This window comes from Phaseolus vulgaris, chromosome 11 (assembly GCF_051622355.1).
Source record: "Phaseolus vulgaris cultivar YP4 chromosome 11, ASM5162235v1, whole genome shotgun sequence".
Taxonomy (NCBI): domain Eukaryota; kingdom Viridiplantae; phylum Streptophyta; class Magnoliopsida; order Fabales; family Fabaceae; genus Phaseolus; species Phaseolus vulgaris.
Genome location: NC_143508.1, coordinates 45,566,552 through 45,591,233, shown reverse-complemented (window position 1 = coordinate 45,591,233; position 24,682 = coordinate 45,566,552). Strand labels below are relative to the sequence as shown.

At 33.0% G+C, this 24,682-nt stretch overlaps 2 protein-coding genes across 2 annotated transcripts; one reads left to right on the top strand and one right to left on the bottom strand.

Annotated features, from left to right (window-relative positions):
• The first annotated feature begins 4,192 nt into the window (after positions 1-4,192).
• Positions 4,193-10,339, top strand: LOC137812094 (ATP-dependent zinc metalloprotease FTSH 10, mitochondrial). The gene is made up of 9 exons (XM_068614026.2): positions 4,193-4,390; positions 4,545-4,631; positions 4,725-4,947; positions 5,044-5,115; positions 5,721-5,860; positions 6,602-7,075; positions 7,221-7,988; positions 9,255-9,482; positions 9,730-10,339. The coding sequence occupies exons 2-9, from the start codon at positions 4,587-4,589 to the stop codon at positions 10,213-10,215; spliced, it is 2,436 nt and encodes an 811-aa protein (XP_068470127.1). The 5' UTR covers positions 4,193-4,390; positions 4,545-4,586; the 3' UTR covers positions 10,216-10,339.
• Positions 10,340-20,553: 10,214 nt separating this feature from the next.
• On the bottom strand, positions 20,554-22,696 carry LOC137824757 (Peptide-N4-(N-acetyl-beta-glucosaminyl)asparagine amidase A protein). Its single transcript, XM_068630434.1, has one exon. The coding sequence runs from the start codon at positions 22,584-22,586 to the stop codon at positions 20,775-20,777; it is 1,812 nt and encodes a 603-aa protein (XP_068486535.1). The 5' UTR covers positions 22,587-22,696; the 3' UTR covers positions 20,554-20,774.
• Positions 22,697-24,682: the final 1,986 nt, after the last annotated feature.

Sequence of the window (24,682 nt, the reverse complement as noted above, 5' to 3'; positions counted from 1 at the left end):
CTAAATGATATGCCAAAATCTATCTCTCAACACCTTTTATGTGAAAAACAAAGACTGCAAATCTCAAATGTAGCAATTATGCCTAGAAAAACCTTTATTACCATTAATAAAAAAATGACAAACTGAGATTTTTTTAATTTACAAAGGTATAGGGGTGAAAAAAAATTGTTGAATGCTACTTATAAGATGAGGTGAGGACCTAATTGATTGACCCTCATAATAAGTTAGACTAAATTTTATTTACTTCTCATTAAGTTGTGTGTTAAAAAAGTGTCACTATAACATTTTTATTAGGGATTTTGTAAAAAAAAAAGCATGAAACAATCCTTATATTTCTTCAACTTTCATATTTTTATCTTAGTATTCTAATTGTACCAAATAGGGTTGACTCCAAAAACCAAACAACAGTGCATCCATCCCAATTCATATTATGTTTTCACATTAATAAACCAACAATCCAATTCATATTATGTTTAGACGTCCATATGCTGACAATCGGATTCAGATTATGTTCGGACGACCATATGATGACAAAATTAAAATGGAGGAAGAATCATAACTTCATTCCCCAAGCCTTGATACGACCAAGGCCTAATCACCCTTTAGCCGAAGTATGCACGCTCAGGAAACAAATTCAACAAGAATTATGGGAAGTTGTTTTACTATCTAAAGTAACAGGACTAAACAGAACAATTGAGCATCTTGTACCCGATTTTTTCGCATCACACAAAGAGGTTGTTTTCTGGTACCAAAGGGCCCTTCCTAAGAACTCTCAAGAAGACCTCCTTATAAATACAAAAGGATCTTTACCTAAGGGGGGCACACAAACTCGCAAGTTGATACTAGTTCGAGGCCACTTAAACTGCTTTGAACTAGATCATTGGCGCCCGCGAGGAAAGTAAAACTTATATTACCTCCACAAGCTATATAATGAGGAACCAATGACAATGGTTCAGCCGGAGGAAGATAATGGCACTCCCACCGTAAAAATAAATCTCCAAACTACGTGACAAGAAAATGATGAAACCAGGCAATGATCAAAGGAGGCCCAGTTAGAGAGAGAAACTCTAAGGCAAGAAATCAAAGATTCTCGCCAGCAGATGGAAGAGGCCATGAGAGCACATGAGGAATTGCAAAAAGCCAACGAAGAATTACAAAAAATAGTATGACGACAAATGACCTGTTAGAGAAAGAATGATTCTGATTTGTGAAAAATAAGAAAACACAAGAAGGGAGGGTTGAATTTTGTTTTGAATATTTTGCACTTTTTCGCTAATATCGTCTGTTGAAGTGTTGTCAGATATGTATAGATAAAAGATTTGAGAAATCTTTGAACAATTAGTTTTAATTTTTCATTGATTATTTAGTTAGTTAAATAGTAAAATAACATGCAATATAAACAATTAAGGAAAGAAAAAGATACTCAACATTTTTATACTAGTTTGTTCGATCTCACAAACTACGTCCAGTTCTTGACCAACCAGTCAAGTTTCACTAAGTAGTATATGACTTCAATGTACAAATGAGTACTCTTTGATCAAGTCACTCCTGATTAACATTGAGTATTCTTGGCACTAGCCACTTTTGGGGCAAAAATTAGTATTCATGCACTAACCAATCTTGTCTCAACATTATTACACAGTCTAAGTGATCAATAGATCACTAGTTTTTACTCACTAGAGAGGGTATCGTCTTTTGACATATACAAGGTTTGAGTTTTCACAACTAGTATGCAAGAATGAACATGAACATTGTTCTTACAAAGCTTAAGGGCACATAGAAATTCAAAAAAGTTTCAACACTTGCAAATTATGGCTCATTTTTTCATATCTTTGAAACATATCTTCTTATAAGCTTTAGAAAAGTAATAGTTGAATTCTCTTTTTTGGCTGTTAAGTAGCTTTGAACTCCTTTGTTGTCTTTTTTCTTCTTTCATCATCGTCTCTGATGAGCTCTTAAGTTGATAAGCATTAAATGCATGACATTGAGCATTAAATACTTGTCTCCACCACCTCTCTTATAATTGACAATACTTGTCTTCCTTGGTAGTAGATCCTTTTACACCAAACATTGGTTAAAATTGCACACCGTACAAGATAGGTAGTTGAGCCAGAGCTGAACTAACTGTGTAGAGAAATTGACAATCATTTCAACTTTAGTTCATATCCCAAGGTATTTTTGAAATTTTTTGCTTGGTGCAGATCATCCAGGAACAAAAGTAGAAGACATTCTCCGTTTCTTCAAACTTAAGCATTGGAATATTCTTCATGCATGTCAGCTTAAAGTCTTGGTCTGTACTTATCATTTGAGTGATCTTCAAGTAACTTAGTAGATGAAGTGGAACTTAGGTTTATCGTCTGTCAGATGAAACATATGCATTTATGATCTTATCATTCTTTAGAAGAAACATATGCATTTGTGATCTAATCAACATCTAACAAACGCAATTGCTTCATGTATTTCAAGCATTAGACATGTTTTGCTTCATGTATTCTAAGCACTAGTCTTCTTTTGTTTTAACACATAATCAAAATATATTTAGAATGTTGTATTTTTGTTCTAACACGATTCAATCCTCGTGTAACACAGTACTTAACTTTTCCCCCAAAAGACCATCAATGAACTTGTGTTGCCACACTACATGGCTCCAAAAATACCTTTTTTTCTCAAGATTCATTGACCCCGAGAACCATCTGAGATCCTTCTGAGTCTAAATGTGAATTTCAGTTGGGCCAGATGAAGTTCAATGAAAATTGTTCGTATGGGCTTTTTTGGGCATCACTTTACAATGATTCGGTGACATTCCAGACTACTCCATCATTTCCTTCTTAAAATTTGTGCACATGTTTATTAAACAATTTTCAGCAAATACAACAAAGCCTCTAAAAAAAGACATTCTTTTTAAGTCAAATAGGAAGAAAATGAACTCCTTAAAGACTACCTCAATAGCTTTTTGGGACATCACAATTTGTTGATGTAGTCCTTAAGGTAGTCTTTATCAAGGGTCTTCAAGACAATCCTTTAAGTGAATCATTGATCCAAAACAAATATGAATGTATGAGTAAAATTCGAGGTTAATTTTCATCTCATATTAAAGTCGAGAAGGTGATGAGGCGAAAAAGGCAAAGGAGAAACTTCACAAGTCCCCAAAACAGTCAAGGAAACTTATAAAGAGTGTACCATGGACAAGTAGTATGCCCTTTATATCACCCAAAGGCGTGGGATCTGTGATTGTCCTCCCCTATTGGTCACTCCAAGAATATCCTTGGAGACACGTAAGTAAGCAAAAAACTTCAATTCTAATGACATAAGTGGTGTGAATTTCACTGAACTCATGGTCATGTCATCAAGAAATAATACTATCTAGCATACCAACTTGCGACACCGTGGAAAAAGAAGCTAGAGTCACATACAAAATATTTTGAAGGTAAATAAAATAAGTACTATAATGTTATAGAAAGAAATTTAAAAAGTATGACTTTTAAAAATATAAAAATCATTGAAATTAAAAAATTCAATTTTCACACATAATCTTTATTGATACTATATTTTCAAAATTAAAATTTGAAATAATTTTCAATTTAAGTTTTATTAGAATGATAAATAATCTTACAAATATTTATTTCGAAACTATAGTTTCAAATTGATAATATAAATAAAGATTCAAAATCTAAAGTTTAAATTGAAATTATATATATTCAATAATTTAATAATAATATTTGAAAGAGTTTTAAGATAATAAAAAAACATAAGCGAATTTTTTTTGGAAACGAAAAATAATAACAACATAACAAAATGAAAAGAAAAACAGAAACATCATATAACAAACATCATATAACAAAATGAGCAATAAAAGAGATATTGGAAATTAAAAAAAAAAAGTAAGACTTCCATCTAGTCGGGAATTCTTTATTAATAGGTATATTCTACCTATGTATCGTTTTTGTTAACATATGAGTTTTTGTTGAGTATCCCATACTTTTGTATTTTTTTTTTAATAATACTTTTTTCATGTGATGACAAATGTTTGTTATTATTTGTGGTGTCAACCTATCTCAAATATCACAATTTAAAATAATCATTTAAAAAAATTAAAATTAAGATAAAATAATTTCATCATTTTAATTTTATAATTATTTGCTGTAGTATACGTGGGCTTAGAAAACAAAATTAGAGTTTATAATATAAAAACAAACACTTTCAACTTATGCTACATAAATCTGTGGGCATATGTTCTATACCGTGTTTGCCAAGAACATTTGTTGAGAAAACATTAAGCGAACGTGTACTTTTGAAGACCTCAATATTTCAAAACTGTGTTATAAGGAGAAGGCGAATCTATTGATCCAAACGCTGCTGCTGCTTTAAACTGTCCTGATCCATTTGCAATGTAAGTGAATGTTTTGTTTTTTCATTTTTGTTTTGTTGGACAAAAAACGACCACTACATCAAATTTTACCTAGTCTAATTTGCGACATAGATTACTCTGTTTCCGTATTCTGAGCTTCTGATATTTTCGATTCACATTTTTTTTTTCATTCTAGAAATTGTTTAGTTCGACCAAGAAATCATTTATCTCCAAGAGCATGAATTTTTCAAAGATTGCGCGCTCTCTTTCGCGCTCATCTAGAGTATGCTTTCACTTTCCCTTTAATTCAATTGATTTTTTTTGCTAACAGTCATAAAGGGGCTAATTTGTATGCTGCTTTTAATTGGGGTGACAGAATTTGTTACACGGTAATGGGAGATTGGGAACGCTTACAGGAATACCCCGGACGAATGGGTGTTCTGATGGAGCGGAATCGGTATTAGGGTTTGTTAGGAGCTATGTTTCTTCTGCCAGAGCTTCCAATCACAGCATCTTTTCCAATTTGCTTGATTTCAAATCTGTTGCTGCAAACCCTAAGCTTCGCCGATTCTTTTCCAGTGAAGCCCCAAAGAAAAAGAGTGAGTTTTATTGGGCATGACGTGTGTTTAACATAAGATTGAAGCTGTTTCAATTAGTTTTAAGAATTGAACTCAGTTCTTTATTTTGTTTGGCAGATTATGAAAAGTTTTATCCCAAAGAAAAGAAGGAAGTTCCGAAGGAAAATGACAAAAAATTCGATTCTAAAGGTAAACATGGAATCTCTTGTATACACCCTGTTATCTTCTCAATTAGGAAGATAACTGTGATAACTGGTGTAATGAGTAAAGTGGAGGGTGTATTTCTTGTAATTTATATGTTGAACTAGTTTTGTGCATGAGAGTTGATTAAGTAGTTTTTGTGTGTTTTGGGTTGTAAATTCTCGAGGGAGGTTGTTTTTAGCTTTTCCTTGCTATAGGTTTATGTGTGGTTATCTGTCTTTTTGGAACTTGACGAGTTGATTTGTTTATCTATTGCCAGTGTAGATTTTTTAGTGTTGGTCTTTAATGCATGTACTTTTTTTTATGATGGAAAGATGGAGAATCAAGTAGGATTCAATTTTATTGTCCATAACCAAGGTTCTGTTTTCTGTCAACTTCAAACTTTAGTTACAACTTTACTGTGTATGGGCCATTTTGCGTTTTGAAACTTGAGTTCCAATCCCAAAATATGCTCTCTATCTCTCAGTGGCTGCATTGATTTACTTGGGGATCTGTATGTTTTTGACCACGAATTAATCATGTAACTGTATTCCAGTTTATCGAAAGGGTACCACTAACAACTTTTAATGCCTGGACTCTCTATTTCACTTCAGACAACTCAAATGCAAACACAGATGATCATGGAAGTTTTCAGGAAGCTTTCATGAAGCAAGTTCAGAATATAATTACCCCATTATTGGTGATGGGGCTATTTCTTACAACCTTTTCTAGTAGTCCTCGTGAACAGCAGGAGGTAATCACAACTTCTTTGTATTAGCACGACCAGTTGTTGTTTTGATTTGCTTGTGAGGGTAAAGTTGGGTCAAGAACTCAATACATGAATATTATCTGCATTCTATATGATGAAGATGAATGCAATGGTTTCAAATGCATGAGAAGTGAACTTTGTACCATTTGACTCCATAATTATCTTGATTTTATTGGTAAAGGGGGAAAATGGAAATATAGGAGAGATTGAGATATAGTATTTGAGTTCTGTATTGTGTATTATAATTCTGCGTTTGCTGAGACCGTCATCTGGTTCTTTCTTAGGCATCACTCTACAATTTCTTCTCTTCTTGAATGCCCCCCTCTTTTTTTAAGTACTTTAATATTAATTGATTAAATTCAATTCATGGTAGTAATTATAATTTTTCTTCTTCCAAAGTTACCTTTCATGAATGCAAATGTGTGTTTATATCTGTGAGATGAGCTTTTTGCTGCTGCAGTTGACTGCTTAGGCTGTAGCTCTCTAAAAGAACTCAATTAGGATAGGCTTTCATATCCCATTGCATTCTAGCATCTAGTTCCAAGTCTTTAACTAGATTGGTATTTTAACAATGCTGATATTTTTCTAGATGTCACTAGCTCAGAGGGTGTCTTTGGTTTGGATTATTATTAGGATGTGAATCCAACCATGTGCCTATTGGCTGTGGTTTCTTTAATTTCATTGTTATCATCCTTCTGACATTGACCAAAATTTGATTCTTTGCAGATTAGCTTTCAGGAATTTAAAAATAAGCTTTTGGAACCGGGATTAGTAGACCATATTGTTGTCTCAAACAAATCGGTTGCCAAAGTATATGTAAGTAACTCTCCTCACAACAAAACAGATAGTGAAGTAGTCCAAGGGACCCTGCCTGCAAAGGAATATGGAGGCGAGTATAAATATTATTTTAATATTGGAAGTGTTGAGTCTTTTGAGGAGAAGCTACAGGAAGCGCAAGAAGCTCTTGGCATTGACTCTCATAATTTTGTGCCTGTAACATATTCTGCTGAGATGGTTTGGTACCAGGAACTGATGAGATTTGCTCCAACACTGTTATTGTTGGGATCTCTCTTGTATATGGGAAGGAGAATGCAAGGTGGACTTGGTGTTGGTGGAGGTGGTGGTGGTAAGGGTGCTCGTGGAATATTCAACATAGGAAAAGCCCATGTTACAAAAGTAGACAAAAATACTAAAAATAAGGTTGGGAGATTTCTGTTTCTTCTGTCAATGATAGGACTGATGTTTTTGTATTTGTTTTAATAGCATGTCCAGTGCTGGTAAGTGACTTGGCAATAAGTTCATTTAAGAAACAATATTTATCCTTTTTTGTTTTATTTTTGTTTAGATCTATTTTAAAGATGTTGCTGGCTGTGATGAGGCAAAACTTGAAATTATGGAGTTCGTCCACTTCCTCAAGAACCCAAAGAAATATGAAGATCTTGGTGCAAAAATTCCAAAAGGTGCTCTGTTGGTGGGTCCTCCAGGTACAGGAAAAACACTTTTAGCAAAAGCAACTGCAGGGGAGTCTGGGGTGCCATTTCTTTCTATATCTGGTTCTGATTTCATGGAAATGTTTGTTGGTGTTGGACCATCAAGGGTGAGAAATTTGTTTCTCGAAGCAAGGCAGTGTGCTCCTAGTATAATATTTATTGATGAGATTGATGCAATTGGCCGAGCAAGGGGCCGTGGTGGTTTTTCTGGTGCAAATGATGAGCGTGAAAGTACATTGAATCAATTGTTGGTGGAGATGGATGGTTTTGGAACCACTTCTGGAGTTGTTGTGTTGGCAGGAACGAATAGGCCTGATATCTTAGATAAAGCTCTTCTTAGGCCTGGGCGATTTGACCGCCAAATAGCAATTGACAAACCTGATATTAAAGGTCGTGATCAGATATTTCAGATCTACTTGAAGAAGATCAAACTTGATCAGGAACCTTCATATTATTCTCAAAGGCTTGCAGCCCTTACTCCCGGATTTGCTGGAGCAGACATTGCAAATGTCTGCAATGAAGCGGCTCTGATTGCTGCAAGACGTGAGGTGACACAAGTCACAATGGACCATTTTGAGTCAGCCATCGATAGGATCATTGGTGGTTTGGAAAAGAAGAACAAGGTATGTCTTTATAAGTTTTTATATACTTTTTAGGTAGGCTTGTGAGTGGAAGGGTGGAGCTGGATGTTTTAGTTTATAGAATTAAAAGTCTTGCATATTGTAGGAAGCAGAATGTTATAACTTTAATTTAATACATTAATGATCCCTATGTTATCAATAGTGGTCAGCAGGGCTGCTATTGCAACAGAGCCAGGCGGAGTGCAGTGGTGATGCACAACAAATTTGTTTTGTTGCGAAATGGAGTAGTCAGTCCTTAGGGTTTCATGATATTATCATTTCTCATCTGTTGGGCCTTGGTCCTCAATTTGAGTGTAACATGTATTAATAAGAATTATGAATTAAGCATAAAATATGTATTAAAAACTAAATTAAACAGACTATATAATATAATAAGCTAAACAATAAAATTTTAACTAATATAGTAATAATACTAAATATGTACACAGTATATAATAAATACAGAATAATATAGATATTACAGAAAACATAATATGTATATTGCTATATAATACAAACTGTATACCTGTAAAAATCTAAAATAATATATATATATATATATTAAAAAATTCATAAAATTTTAGAATATTGGTCATCCCACTATCTCACTTTTAGGGTTGGCCGCTTTGCAGTCCGGGAAGGACAGCTATGAATGACCAAATATTGTTAAATTTCAACTAGAGTGTAAATATTTGTCTTTCCTTTTAAGTTACTGTGGATATACACATAATAGGAGGACATGGAAAGAGGAGAAAAAAGTTTGGGATGTTTAGTCTTGTAAAATACTATTCTTTTTTATATATAATTATTTAATTACATATATAATCCTATATATTTTATTTGTTTATCTAATGAATGTGCTAATGATTGAAATGATATTTCTAGAACCTGAAACAAAAAAGGTGAATTAAATTTAGTTACGGTGCTCTTAATCCGTAGTGAAGATACTCTGATTTCCTCCCCACTGTAGGGTGTAGAAAAGCTTTTCTTATCTCCTGAATTAAGATATGTGGCATAAAACTTATCCTGCCAAAGTTGGATTTAATGAATTTGAACAATAATGTATGCTGAATCTAATGCCCTTTCATTTTTATGTTTGAAAGGCCTGACTGATGTTCTCAGAGTCCTTTTGTCACTGTTTCTAATCTGCAGAAATATTTTATCTTAGGTTTTGTGTTGAGTTAAAACTTCAAGATGCTGAAAATGTTAAACTCTCTTTGCCTTTTCCGTTATTGCTCAGTGTTTCTCTAATACCTGTTTCCTAACTAGGTAATAAGCAAGGTGGAAAGGCGTACTGTTGCTTACCATGAATCAGGCCATGCTGTTGCAGGTTGGTTCTTGGAACACGCTGAGCCCTTGTTAAAAGTAACCATCGTTCCACGTGGCTCAGCAGCTCTTGGATTTGCACAATATGTTCCAAGCGAAAACCTTCTCATGACAAAGGAACAGCTTTTTGATATGACTTGCATGACACTTGGTGGTCGGGCTGCTGAGCAGGTTGTTTTTGTCATTTTTCTTAACATTCTTTCTCTCTTCTATTTCTCTTCTATGTTTTATGTTTTATGCTGCATGGCTATTTCTTTCTATCTTGAAAGAATTTTATGTCCTTCAGTGTATTATTTATATCTTGTAAATCTTATTACTGTTTTTCTTACGTTGTTTAATGGTTTCTCCTGATCTGATGCTTGACGCTTTCCAAATATCAAAGACATGCAAATGATGTTTCCCTCCCTTGTCACTGCAGGTTCTTGTAGGGAAAATATCAACAGGAGCACAAAATGATTTGGAAAAAGTTACCAAGATGACATATGCCCAAGTAGCAGTTTATGGTTTCAGCGAGAAAGTGGGTCTCCTTTCGTTCCCTCCAAGAGAGGACTCATTTGAGATGTCCAAACCATACAGCAGTAAAACTGCTGCAATCATCGATAGCGAAGTGCGAGAGTGGGTGAACAAAGCATACGAACGAACGGTACAACTAATCGAGGAACACAAGGAACAAGTTGCTCAAATTGCTGAGTTGTTGCTTGAAAAAGAAGTACTTCACCAGGAGGACTTGCATCGAATTTTGGGTGAGCGACCATTCAAAAGTATTGAACCGACCAATTATGATAGATTTAAGGAAGGCTTTAAAGAAGAGGAGGAGGAAAAGGTAGCAGAAAGTATCATCGTAGATGTGCCTGAGCAAGGTGGCGGATCTTCTCCTTTAGAGCCCCAGGTTGTTCCCAGATAGTGTTGCCAAATTTGTGTTTCTTATTGTACATGACATTGTTGTTTATTCAATGTGTTAACAGTGACAAAAAAAAAAAAAACCTCATGGTAACTGCTAAATAAAAATCTACATTTGATTTTTGTTACATGGATATATGGATATCTGTTTCCAAACGTGGCTGCACTTGAAAAATAAAGAATTATTTTATTGGTGTCAATCACTCCAATTACATTCAAATATACTGAAATAAAATAGCTCATGATCTCTACTATCATCTCTATTTATAATAATCAAAACCTTACAAGAAAATATACTGAAATAAATAGGAAGATTATGAAAATATTTTTTCTTACTATGGAGATATTAAAATATTTTAAAGCTCCCTCTCTCAAGTTAGAAAATGAATATTAGTCATTCCTAACTTGCTTACAAGATCCTATAATTTGCTTTGGGGAAACATTTTAGTGAAAATGTTGCTATCTAAAATCCTACGGGAACATGAGTTGTAACCATCGTGTCTCTGTCAAGATTATTTTTAATGAAGTATTTGTCAATTTCATGTGTTTGGTTTTATTATTTTGGTCTAGATTATGGAGAACACTGATGTTTAACTTGTTATCAGATCCTTCACACGCACCTTGAGCAATGACTCAAAATTTAACTTCTGTACTAGAACGAGATACTCTCATGTTTATTTGTTTTCTAAAATATTCAACCACAACATTACTTGTGATAGAAAACTTACTTGAAGATATTACAAAGGGCCAAAGGAAACCAAAACAACACCGAAACACCACCAAACAGCAAGTACCTCACCACAATGACAACCTACCCCACCACATAACATTTATCTAAATTATTAAATTATTCATTCATCATATAGATAAATTAACGAAGCTATAACCAAAAAAATCCAAACTACAGCACCAGCACCAGATTATTCATTCATAGATGATTCATTCATCTTAACCAAAGAAATCAAACATATATAGAAAAATTAATGAAGCTATAACCTAAAATGGAGTATGAAAACTAAAACACAATACATATACATAAATGAAACCTAACATATATACATAAATTAAACTCGAAAGCCATGAATATGTGCAAATAAAAAAGTAGCCAACACCGATTCTGCTAGGTAGAAAATCGATTTCCACCAAAGAAACAAAGGGATAATCGATTTTGTGTGTAGGATAATCGATTATCCCTACGTGTAAAATCGATTTTGGGTTGAGGCGGCATCGATTTTCCGTGAAAAAGGAGATGAGAATCGATTTCCATTTTGTGATAATCGATTGTGTTTTATTTGAAGGCATGGTTCTTACCTGAGACACGGCGGAAGAAGACGAAACCTCCACAGAGGAAGCAAACCACCCATCGTCGACCACCACACCGAGCACCACTGACAGCCTAACACCACATGGACGACCATCGCGCACCACCAAGCACCACTTCAACAACAACAAACTCCCTCACATCATTCACAACTCACCTCCTCCCTCAACTCAAAGCATTCACAACTCCCCTCCCCTCCCTCCTTTTCAGTATTTATTATGGTGTATTAACTCATCAACCACAACTGCACACAGCCAAATGCTCAATAATCTCTGCTGCATGGCAAGAATCTTTGTTGTTGCATGGGTAGGAATCTCACTATTCCATGGCACGCGGATTTTAAAAAGTAAAAGGTAAGATGGTAAAAGTTGACTAATGTTTAGTCTTTCTTTGCAAATCATCGTGTGTATGCGAGGATGCAAAAACCAACTTTTTTTGCCTTTCCATGCCATTGTTACATGTTAATTAGGGGATCCAAATAGGGAGAGCATTCATCTTTCCATCCGAGTGAACAATACTCACCCGGATCCAAACAAAGTGTCAAGCATAAAATAAGCATTTATAATTTATGTGTACCATGAAATGCTCAAGGCTTGCGTTTGTCAAACAAAGTATATTCGCTTATGTTTGTCCATGAAAAAACTTATCAGATGAAAAACATACACAAAATGCATGCATCTATCAAAGGAAGCATACTACAAATAGTGTCGGCGTCTGTTTAGCCACACAAATTGCTTCTTGTTAGACTAAAATGAATACTTGCGTCTGACATGATCTGATGCTTAAAAATATTATGTCTTAATACTTTATTGTTTAAGCACATAATCAAAATCGAAATAAAGGTTTGTTAAACTTTGATCTAAGAATGTGTTATCACCTCTTCATGTCTCTAACCATCCATTCTTGTCATTATAGGGTACTATAGAATTTTTTTGTGCTCTAAAAATATTTTATAATCTCTAAAATTTACAAACTATATCTCTTCTTTATTTTTTATCCAACTTCTTTAAGCCTCCTTCTTGTAAATTTCTCTTGAAACTTCTTTATTTCTTCCTTTTGTTCTTTTCTTGTGATGTGCTTCTTGTTTGGGTTTTTATTGCTTCTTATAGTTCATTTTGTCCTTCATTACATTCCTGTCTAATCCTATTTACATATTTTTTTTTCTATATTTCATAGTCTTCCTCTACTATATGATTTCATACTTAAGTAAATTGTTAAACACACCTGAACATGTTACTATTTGGTATTATCAAAACATGAATGTCCTAGGCTTGACATTAAGATTGAGACTTGCTTCTTATCATAAAAATACATCTATGCTTAAGAAACTTTGTATGTTTTTTGTTATGCATCTTCAATTGGTGTGGTTCACAATCATTATTACACTACACTATTTCTTTCTTTGTTCTTTGGACTCGTTTTAACACTAGGTGCACAACAACATCCACCTAATGTGGAGAAAGAAGGGTGACCTTTAATGAAAAAAGAGGTCCACCTTAACAAGCTAGGGATATAAAGGATAAAAAGACCCAAGTCACTTGTTACGAGTTCAAGAACCAATAACTTCATATTAGAATGTCTTGAAAAAAAAAATTTCTAAACAACAATGTTTCTTCATGAAAGACGCTAAGAAGATTTTTATATCAACATGGGAAAATATTGATGAGTTAAAGGAAGTTGCCAATTTATGCCTCATAGGTAATACATCATCTGAACCCTCATTCAAAATTAGGTAAGAAACAATTATGATATATGGTATCTCCTAAATTAGTGGGACATGCATATTTTGTTATCACTTACTTTTTCAAATTAAAAAATAAATGGTTTGACTTATTAGAAATTTCTTCTAAATGGCTACATATTCATAACATGACAATAGTTAAATACTTATACAACGAACATAACACACACACACACATATATATATATATGTATATATATAATATATATATATGTATATTAAACTAACTCTGCCACGATTTTGTTCTTAAAAGGCTCTTTAGTGGGTTGAGGGAGGAAGAAGTATATAAATTGCTCTTGACCTCAACTCTTGAGCAATGTGAGACTATATTGGGTGTACCGGAACAAGTCCCCCATTCGAGATATAAGAGGGGTGGGTTCCCCCTAGTTGAGGGGCTAAGGAATCTTTTCGTTCCATAAACAATCCCAATTTTCCCACCTCAAGTCCATTGAGATAGCATCGCTAGGATCAATCACCGCATTTGAGGTATTGTCAACTTTGGAGCTTGAAGCTCCGTCACGGTTTTGTCCATAAAAGGCGTCTCGGTGGGTTGAGGGAGGAAAGAGTATTTAAACTGCCATTGACGTCAACTCCTGAGCGATGTGGAACTATATTGGGTGTACTGGACCAAGCCCCTAGTCGAGGTCTAAGGGAAGTGGATTCCCCCTAGTTGAGGGACTATAATGAGTATACCGGAACAAGCCCCAGTTGAGGTCTAAGAGAAGTGGATTCTTTCTAGTTGAGGGGCTAAGGAACATTTTCATTTTCACAAACGGCAACAATGTTTCGACCTCAAGTCCATTATAGTATTGCTAGGGTCAATCACCGCATCCGAGGTATTGTCCACTTTGGAGCTCGAAGCTCTATTATGGTTTTGTCCTTAAAAGGTGCCTCGATGGGTTGAGGGGGGAAGGAGTATTTAAATTTCCCTTGGCATCAACTCTTGAGCGACGTGGGGCTATATTGGGCATACTAGAATAAGACCCCCAATTGAGGTCTAAGGGGAGTGGATTCCCCCTAGTTGAGGGACTATAGAACCTTTTCATTCCCACAGACGGTGCCCATGTTTGGACCTCAGGTTCGTTATAGCATCTCTAGGGTCAATCACTGCATTTAAGGTATTGTCTGCTTTGGAGTGCGGTGCTCTGAAAACGTTTTGTCCATAAAATGTGCCTTGGTGGGTTAGGGGAGGATGAAGTATACAAACTGCCTCTAGCCTCAACACTTGAACGTTGTGGGACTATATTGTTGTACCAAAACAAGTCTTCTAATTCAAGTATACGAGGAACGGATTCCCCCTATTTGAGGTGCTTTGGACACATTTTTGTTTACGCAGACAGTGTCAATGTTCCGACCTCAAGTCCATTGAGATAGCATCGCTAGGGTCAATCACCACATCCAAGGTATTGTCTGCTTTGGAGCTCAGAGCTCCATTATGATTTTGTCCTTAAAATGTGCTTTGGTAGGTTAAGGGAGGAAGGAGTGTATAAACAGACCGGACGAGTCACAAGATTCATCTTTACAAATTGCTTCATCAGGTTCACAGGCAACTATCTTAATCAATTTCTCGTCGGTTTTACTTAAACTACATGAGGATCTCTTGGATGAAATAGATAATGCACTCTCCAAAAGCCAAGTGGAACCTCAGTCTCAGAGTGTTGCTAAAAAGGTATTAGATTCCCTCAAATCTTCTTTTGTCAATTTCTTTACAGAAAATGAAAATGAATCAAGGATGGAACAAGTCATTGAAGACTTAGAACATCTTACAACCAACAACCACGTTCTAGGTTTGAAAAAGGTTGATGATGTTGGGGTCAGATTCGGTAGTAAATTATCATCAACATATTTGCCAAACGAAAAGTGATATCTATGGCTGAGAAGATGACAAACAATTTGTCTTTAACTGGCTCACATATGACACTCACAACAACCTATCTATACTTTCTATTGTGGGAATAGGAGGGGTGGGTAAGACCACTCTTGCCCAACATGTATTCAATGACCCAAGGATGGATAAGACTAAATTAGATGTCAAAGCTTGGATTTGTGTTTCAGATGAATTTGATGTTTTCAAGGTATCAAGAGCAATTATTGAGCATGTTACTACAGCTACTAATGACAGAAGAGATACATAGATGGCTCACAAAAGATTGAAAGAAAAATTGATAGGAAAAAGTTTCTTCTTATTTTGGACGATGTTTGGAACGAAACCCAATTTAAACGGGAAGAAGTGCAGAAGCCCCTTGTTTTCGGAGTCCAAGGGAGTAGGATTCTTGTGACTACACACAGTAAGGAAGTTGTGTCTACCATGTGGTCAGAGGAACATTCCCTAAAGAAATTACAAGATGACTGTTGGAAGTTGTTTGCTAAACACACATTCTGAGATGATAATACTTCACCAAATCAAGAGTGCAAGGAGATTGGCATGAAGATTGTTAAAAAATGTAAAGGACTACCTCTCTCCTTAAAAACAATGGGAAGTCAGTTATATAACAAATCATCTGTTTCAGAATGGCAAACCGTGTTCCAAAGAAAATAGAGTTGTAATATTATTCCCGCTTTAGCGCTTTAGCATTGAGCTATATCCACCTTCCTTCCCATATGAAGGTATGTTTTACTTATTGTGCCCTATTCCCCAAGGATTATGAGTTTGAAAAGAAGGATTTGATTCAGTTGTGGATGACTGAAAATTTTGCCCACTATCGTCGACAATGTAGGAATCCATATGAAGTTTGCCAACAATACTTCAATGATCTACTATCAAGGTCTTTTATCCAACAATCAGATGAAAATGAAGTATGTAGTTGTCATGCATGACCTTCTAAATGATTTGACAAAATATGTTGATGGAGGAATATACTTTAGGTGTGAAGTTGATCAACGAGAAAAGATACAAAAGGTAACTCGTCATTTTTCATTTGAACTTGGTTACCACACATGTTTTGATGGGTTTGGAACTTTGTGTAATACAAAAAAGTTACATACATTTATGCCAAAAGCTAGGAGCCTAAGTGATTTTTGGAGGTTGGGTATCAAAATGTCAATACATGAATTGTTATCCAAGTTTAAGTTCATACGTATCTTATCTATGTTTCATTGTTATTACCTTTGAGAGTTATCTGACTCTATTGGCAATCTTAAGTATCTTCATTCCTTAGACCTCTCGCATACTGCAATAAGAAGACTAACTGAAAAGATATGTTCACTCTCCCACTTGCAAATACTGAAGTTGAACTACTGTTGACATTTGAAGGAGTTTCCCTTAAATTTGTATTTACTCACCAATTTGTGTCGCCTTGAATTTATACAGGCTGATGTGAGAAAGGTGTCACCACCTTTGGGAAAATTGAAAAATCTTAAAGTAGTAATTGATCCTTTTCATGTTGGCTATAGCAGGGACTTTGGTATTCAATAGCTAGGTAAGCTCAACCTTGGTGGAAGTCTATCAATTGAGGACCTGCAGAATGTTGAGAATTCCCTGGATGCATTATAAGCAAATTTGAAGAATAAAACACACCTTGTGACGTTGTATTTGCGATGGGATTGGAATTGAAATTCTATTGATTAAAAAAAAAGATGACATAATTAAGAATTCGCAACCTTCCAAAAACTTAAAGGAGTTGTTAATCTATTGGTATGGTGGGAAACTATTTCCAAATTGGTTCCTAGAAAACTCATTGTGGAATATGGTGTCCTTAGTGTTGGAGGAATGTGAATCTTGCCAACATTTAGCTCCCTTGGACTTTTGCCATTTCTCAAAGTCTTGAGGATTAGAAAACTTGATGGGATAGTGTGTATGGTGATTTTCATGGGAACAACATTTCGCATTCAACACAAATGCTTTTCAACTTTTTATTGCAACTACTCCTAAGTAGTTTCCCGTAAATCATGAAAACTAAAAACTTAATTCAGAAAATATGAGGATACCAAAAATAGTAAATATGGGTTGAAAAAAATAGTTATAAAGTATGCATAAAATAATAATTTATTTATTAATTGTCATAATTATATAATAAAAACATTTTTAACTTTTATCGTGATTAAGAGTATCGAAATTGAAAAATTGTTTAATCAAAAGAAGAATGCAAAAGGTAAAAAGAGGTAAAAGAATATTAAAAAAAACACGTTAGAAAATCAATCCTTATTAAATGGTTATAGATTAACTTGAATTAGTAAATAACATCGAACCTTCTCTCTATAAGTAATTATGTTTAGAATATATTATGTTATACCAAATATATTTATACTTTGTAGATTTAAAGTATTCAATTAAGTTATGGAATATAAAATACAATAATTATAAGCTTAGTTTTGAGTTTTCAATGTATTATTTACTTTTTTATTTCGTATTTAATAAATTATTTTCTTCGATTAAATACTTACTAAATTACAAAAGTTTACTTTACCTTTTCTAAAAATATATTTATTTATATTTTTTAATATTATATTATTTTTATCCAATTTTTGAAATAATTTTAATATACCAATTTTTTTATATTAAATATTATATATATAAATTAATGTAAACATAATTATCCTTTTCGTTTTTAATGTAACAATTTTCTCATTAGAGGAATATATTGTATAGCAATTATCATAATTACTATTATTTCAAATTTGAAATGAAATTTAAATTTTAAGTCATTGAATATTTATATTTATGTATATAGTATATTTTTACGATAATTAGTTAATCAAATGTAAAACTCAGCCACTGTATCAATAAACATTTTTTATACTTTGTTGCGGTTATTAATTGTATCAGCTTGACATATTTTGTCTTCATTCATTACAAAATGGAAAATAAAAATATATTTTAAGTAACAATAAATAAAAAATATATATAATAATTTTAAAATTTATGAAGACAAAACAATAAATTATGCAGAATAATAGCTAATAACTTTTATAGAGTGAATAAAGTTTTCTTTCATATAATATATAAGATGTTCACATTGAAATGTGTGATCCACTTTTCCTATCTCCTTATTTAAGTAATTTTCTATACCATGTTACTAATAGAATTTCTATTGAATATAATTTTTAATCATATGAAATAAGCTTTATTTATTTTAAATTATTTATATTAATCTCTATAATATTAGTGGGTTTCATTATATGAAGCTCAGACACTCATCTTAAATAGCGTGTCGGTATTGGATACTCATATCGGACATCGACACTTGTATGATACTTGTAAGACACGTATCCGCCGTTAAGTGTCTAATTTAAAAAGTATTTGTTGAATTTCTGACAATTCTAATATGGTTCTAACACAATTTTAAAAAATAAAAATACATTAATTTTTTAAAAATTCAAACTTATTGTATAAATTTTTATTATAATTATAAAAATAAGAAACAAATCCTTTTGAATTAGTCATGAAAAACATTTTTCTGCTCCAAAAAATAATCGGAACATACTTATGCACATAAATCTTTATTATCAATTTATATAATTCATAATTATATAATATATTGATATGTGTCCCTTTATCCTTTAGATATTATACGTATTTTTATATCCATGTTCATGTCGTATTAATTAGTATTAATTAATGTTTGTTTCAGTGTATTTGCTACTTAGTCACTCTACTATTATTAATTGACACTACTACTATGACTACTAAACATTTGTTTTATATATGTTTCTAAAACATGGACATAACTAGATTTCTTAACATCTCCAGTATATCATATGATCTTTTCATAGGGTGTTATTTTGCTTTTAAGTCAATCTTATTATTCTACATTCTTTTGATGACTTTTCCTTTTTACAAGTTTTGTTTTTAATAGTAAAGTCTTATAAAATATTAATATGTAATTTTTATTTTTGAACATTTTAAAATTAATTTAGTTATATAATTACATTCTTTTATTCTTAAGTTCCAGATTCTTACATACAATTCAAATTTTAAAATTTAAGACTTTCACAGTTTTTACCAATTTTAATCGAAGTTTCTTTACACTACTTTTAATGAAAATTTCTTATAAGATTTAAATTTAAAATTTTAAACTATATTAAAACACCTATTTCTATGTCGAAAATACTCTTATGCCCATGCTTATGAATATAAATATTTACATCAGACAAAATTCTAGTTTATGTTTAGTCTTGCTCACATGGAGATGAAAAATGCTTCTTTATTTATTTATTTATATTCATTCTCTACTTCTCATATAACATCTTCTGTTTGAAGCTATGTTTTGACAAAGAACAAAAACAATAAGTGAAAATATTAAGAAAATAAAGTGAAAATAAGAATTAGTTGATTAAAAAATGTTTTAAATTATTTTTTAATCATGCTATTAATATGGGATTTTAATAATAATTAATTTCTTTTATGAAGTTGACTTATTATTTTAGAAAAATCTCTGTTTTTATTTTATTCGAAATCGAAACATTTCTTAAGATATTTTATTTAATAACTAATTTTTTTATTATAAAAAATAATATTTCTTTTATTATTCCCTATACGCAGAATAGTCTTACTTAAAATATTAAAATATCTTTGCACGCTTTATCTGTAAGTCCCATGCTGCCTTTTCTTTTTGTATTTTTTGCACACTTCTTCCTTAAACTAAGTTCTTTTTCTCTTTTTCCTCTTTTCTTTTCTCTCTTCCTCTTCCTCACTCTTTCTCAAGGACCCCAACAATTCTTGAGAGAGAAACCCCAACAGTTATTGCTTGTGATGTATGCATAATTTGATTTTCTTTCTGCTAAAGTCTGAAAGCTTAACCTTCTGGAAACCAACCCTTTAACTATACTTCTCTGGGAGTAACATTATTTTGCACTTGTATGTTATTTAGTTTCTTTAACATTTGATACTCTTTTGTTCTTTGCGTAGCTTCTAACACATTACCAACTGTGAGCAAATGAACTTCATTTCATTTGGTTTTGTAAAAGCAGCATAAAATTAATATATTATCACTGACAATTCAGAAGTTTACTTCTTGATCAGAAAAACAAGCAAATTTCTATTTTCTCTGTACTTGTAGACATAGGAAGTCTTAAAATAGTATTTAACAAAATTAGAAGTGAAGCATGTGACTCCTTAATCTAGTAAAATAATGACACCCAACAATGCTATCAGGATATGCTATAATCCTTCCCAGGTATCTCTCAGATGTGAACCAAACAAGCTTGTTATGGGGAGCAAAGGTGGCATACTTTTGTATTAATTCAAGAATACTAAATATGTAAGCATGTTGAATGAAGAACTATTCAAGCAGAAACTTTCTAGATTATGCAAACTAGCACAGAAAAATAACCATGTTGGGTTGAACTGAGGAAGAGAATCACAATTTTATTATTGCATAATACACATTTGTTGTAAAAAAGAGTAAAACAGACCAATCTTGGTTGCAAATAGATAAACTGACACGGCAGCACAGAAAAATCCCTGCAATTGGAGCTTTAAAGGCAAACTTTTATGGAAAGGAAGGACTTTTTTGGACCAAGCAGGGGAGGGTAACCTTCTCTGTTCTTAACAGAAAGGACCCTAGATATAAAACAACTTTTTGAAAGGATTAGGACCAAGATGAGAGTGACTTCTTTTGTTACATGAATGTCTGATTTTGTCATAGAGAATAGTGAAATTTGAGCTGCCAACTTTCCTAGAATAACAATGTCCATCATCACTTGTATAAGTGTAATCTTGGTGTGTTTCTCCCACTCCCCTAACAACCAAATTCCCTTGGATAACCATAGTACCCTGACCATCCTGCACATTTTCGACAGACCTCTTTGAAAATCCATAAGCCGAGCTCCTAGACTTGTCCACGTTAAATCCCAAAGTAACATTTGAAACGGATAAAGAAGTATCATTATCCTGATCTACCTCATCTGTGTTCAAGTATAGGGAAAAGTTTCTGTGTGTGTCCTGAACAAAGGGTGATGGAAGGTTAGCATGAACACTGTCATTGAAAAGAATCAGTTGCTTCACAATTTGCTTATTCCCATCTTTCGCCATCACCATTGAATTGTTGTAAACAAAGTCTTGGACAAAACTGGTGGTAACATTCCCATAGGAGGATCTTATCCAACCACTAGAAAAAATGGACCTCCTTGCACTAGTCCAAAATTTTCCATTCAAACCTTCAAAGTCAGTGACCAGAGACTCAGCCAGAGGCTTGACAACAAGATCCAAAACTCCTCCTTCTGTCTTACTGCTCTTCCAATCCAACCAAATATGCAAATTTGCGTCCACAAACCAAAGATTCAAAGCGTTCGTCACGGTGAACCCCACCGAATGGCTCTTCCCATCCAACAAGCTCCCCAAAAGTGGCGTGATCTCAATATCATAGGAGGGAAGATCAAATGAGCCAATTCCAGTAATAGGCCTCCACAAGAGGGGATTAACCCCTCCAGTGTAGATCACAGTAAAAGGCCAAACTGCACCCACAACCTTCCCATCAAGAGAAACCACAACCTCCCTAAAAGGACCACTCCCAGGCACATCGCTGAGGTTGTTGGCGATAAGATATTCCTCAGGAGGGTTACCGTACCAAAACTCATCCCTCTCATGAAACGAAACATACACCTCCAACACAGCCCTATAGGCATTCTGGGGCACCCTAAACTCCTTCAAACCCTCAGCAGTGGAATTGTCAATAACAAACCACAACCCATCATTCAGTGGGGGGTTTCTCGAAATGGGCAGGACCAAATCAGCAGGAACACCACCCCCAAACGCCAAAGCTCCGGCCTTTGAGTCAGACCCATCACCAAAACTCTTTCTCACAAAAGGGTAAAAGTGAATGGTGACATCAACATGGTAAACCCCAGTGTAGGTTTTATCCACCACGTTTCCCAGAAACACAGCAAAGGTTTGGTTTTGGGGATTCAACAACAAAGAATGGTACCTTGTGATGTCCTTGTGGACACTCCAAACAATGCCAGTGGCTCTTGGCTCTGCAGTGCAGCTTCTGAGAAGCTCAACCCCACCAAGCCACACACCGAAAATGCGATCAAATTGTCTTCCTCGGCAAGTGGCCTTCCACTCAAGCACGATTTTGGAGAAAGTTTTGAAGGGGCAGTGAGAGGGAGGGGTGTAGTTGGCCAGAACTGGGGGTTTGCCATAGGTGAAGCCAAAGTCGTGCTGGAGAATGTGGTGAGAGAAAGGTTTTGTTTTGGGGAGTTCAATGGGTCTTGTGACTTCAAAGTACTCCGTCGGTGGTGGAGGGTCGTCGGAAGATGTGAATTCAGAGGGAAAATCAAGGGCGTGTTGCTTGATTTTGTAGAGACTAGAAGCAGAAATGGAGAGAAAATGGGAGAAGATGAGAAAAACGAAGAGGAGGAAATAATTGTTCATGTTTGCTCTATGGAGTGATAATTGCTAAGATGATTCTAGTTCGAGAGTTGTTCCCTGCATATGAAACAAAACAAACAAGTTAAAAAGGAGACTTTCCTTCTAAATTGTTTTGCATTTTAGGAAAATGCATATTTATATTGTTATTTCACCATGTTAGTCAAGTATTGTTTTTTCATTATATTCTTACCTAATTTTTGTGGAATGAAAAAGGTAAAAAAAAAAGTAACTAATATGAAATATAAAATGTATTAGAAAATCATATATTAATATATAAAACCTAAATAGTATAGCATTTTTTATTATTGAGAAACGAAATAAAATGGAAGTAACGTAGTAGTGCGTATTATCCATCAATGTAATGTGAACTTTTATTTGTGATACAATAAATTTATAAGTGACAAAATATGATAGGTGATATAATATAAAAAAAAAGGATTTGGTTTGGGAATGTGAATAGTATCTGAATTCATTCATTAATTAAATAGGGTACGAATATAGATAATATTTAATTTTTTAAATTTAAGATATGAATAAAGATGAGTATCATTTTAATATTAAATATTTAATAGTACTATATTTCCTTTTTAATAATTTTGTTTTTTATAGAAAATTATTAAATTAATATTTGGAGTAGTAAATAGGGTATACACGATCCTGATTGGAGATGGAAGGAACAAAAATTTGATACTGTATGGGTAGGTATATTGAGATAGGATAGGGATGAATGCGTGCGTGACACGTTTTAATCTCTTAATTTGGTTGGTGTGAACTTCAGAAAATAAAGTACTGTAACAACAATTAATTGCCAACAACATGAATAACTATAATTAATTGCCAACAACATGAATAACTATACTTAGTTTTAAAATTTGTAAAATTTATATTTAATTTTATTATAATTATAATTATAATTATGATAGTTGATTTTATAACTATTGAATTCTAGAATGCATTCTTCAAAACTTAAATTCTAAAAAATATCATGTAAATAATATAACTTAGAAATTAAAAAAAAATCAATAGTTTATGCAAAGATAGTGTGAATAGTTTAATTTTATTTTAATCAGTCATATATCGAAATAACTACTATAGGAAGTGAGTTTGATTCTCTCTAATTATTATTATGGTGTGAATTCAAGATATGGTCTATGCACGTATTTTAAATTACTATTTATATATACATAAAACTTTGGGTATATACAAGATATTCAGAAGGAGTTCAATAAAGTTTGTGGTTCTAGATGCTCTTACATGTCTGCACCTGCATTTGTATTTATTCATGTACGTAATATCATTATTGTGGTATACAAAATAAATAAGGGACGCGTAAGCTACTGAAATAAATTTTAAATATAAGAAATATATATATATATATATATAACATTTTCAGTCTATAGATTATAAATATTCAATCTCATTCAAATGTCAACAATACATAAAATATAAACCATACATGGATCTATACAATCTAGTAGGGTTGGGAAAAAAAATATGGTTTTTTCAAACTGCTCCACATTTACATTGCTCTAATCCATTAAAAATCCGTTTATCTAAATCCAGTTTTTAATTTGATCCACATTTTTATTATATTTTCAAATCAGATATCCATTTTGTTTATATGGATTTTAGAAATTGGAAAATTCAAATTTCTAATCCAAATTTTTTAAAGGAGACTCTCACTCCCGTGCCTCTACCCAAACCACTTTTTTATACTTTTTCTCATTTTTTGTTCCCTCTCTCTCTGCACCACTCTCTCCAACCTCTTATTAATTTTTTGTAATTTTATTTGCTCTCTTTCACACACATGAAACAACCAAGTCTTGTACATTTTTTTTTATAATTTTATTTGCTCCAATATTTTATACATAATAAATTAATATAATATTTTCAAATTTCAAGTATTATAGGTAGGTGTATTTTAATGTTAAGAATATATATATTATGTTATGTTTAAATTTTTTAGTATTATTAAATTATAATTTTATTATATTTTCTTAATATTTATAATATTCAACTCTTTTACATGTTATTATATTAATATATTAATATTATGTTAATTTTTAAAAAGTACATGGATTTTGATTTAAAATACAATT

What these genes read in the sequence shown, in the direction of transcription:
- LOC137824757 (XM_068630434.1), bottom strand. Translation starts at nt 22,586, where the DNA reads ATGAACAATTATTTCCTCCTCTTCGTTTTTCTCATCTTCTCCCATTTT.
- LOC137812094 (XM_068614026.2), top strand. Translation starts at nt 4,587, where the DNA reads ATGAATTTTTCAAAGATTGCGCGCTCTCTTTCGCGCTCATCTAGA. An exon ending in TGAAGCCCCAAAGAAAAAGA is followed by an intron (nt 4,948 to 5,043) that starts GTGAGTTTTATT and finishes TTTGTTTGGCAG; the next exon opens with ATTATGAAAAGTTTTATCCC. An exon ending in GTGGTCGGGCTGCTGAGCAG is followed by an intron (nt 9,483 to 9,729) that starts GTTGTTTTTGTC and finishes TTGTCACTGCAG; the next exon opens with GTTCTTGTAGGGAAAATATC.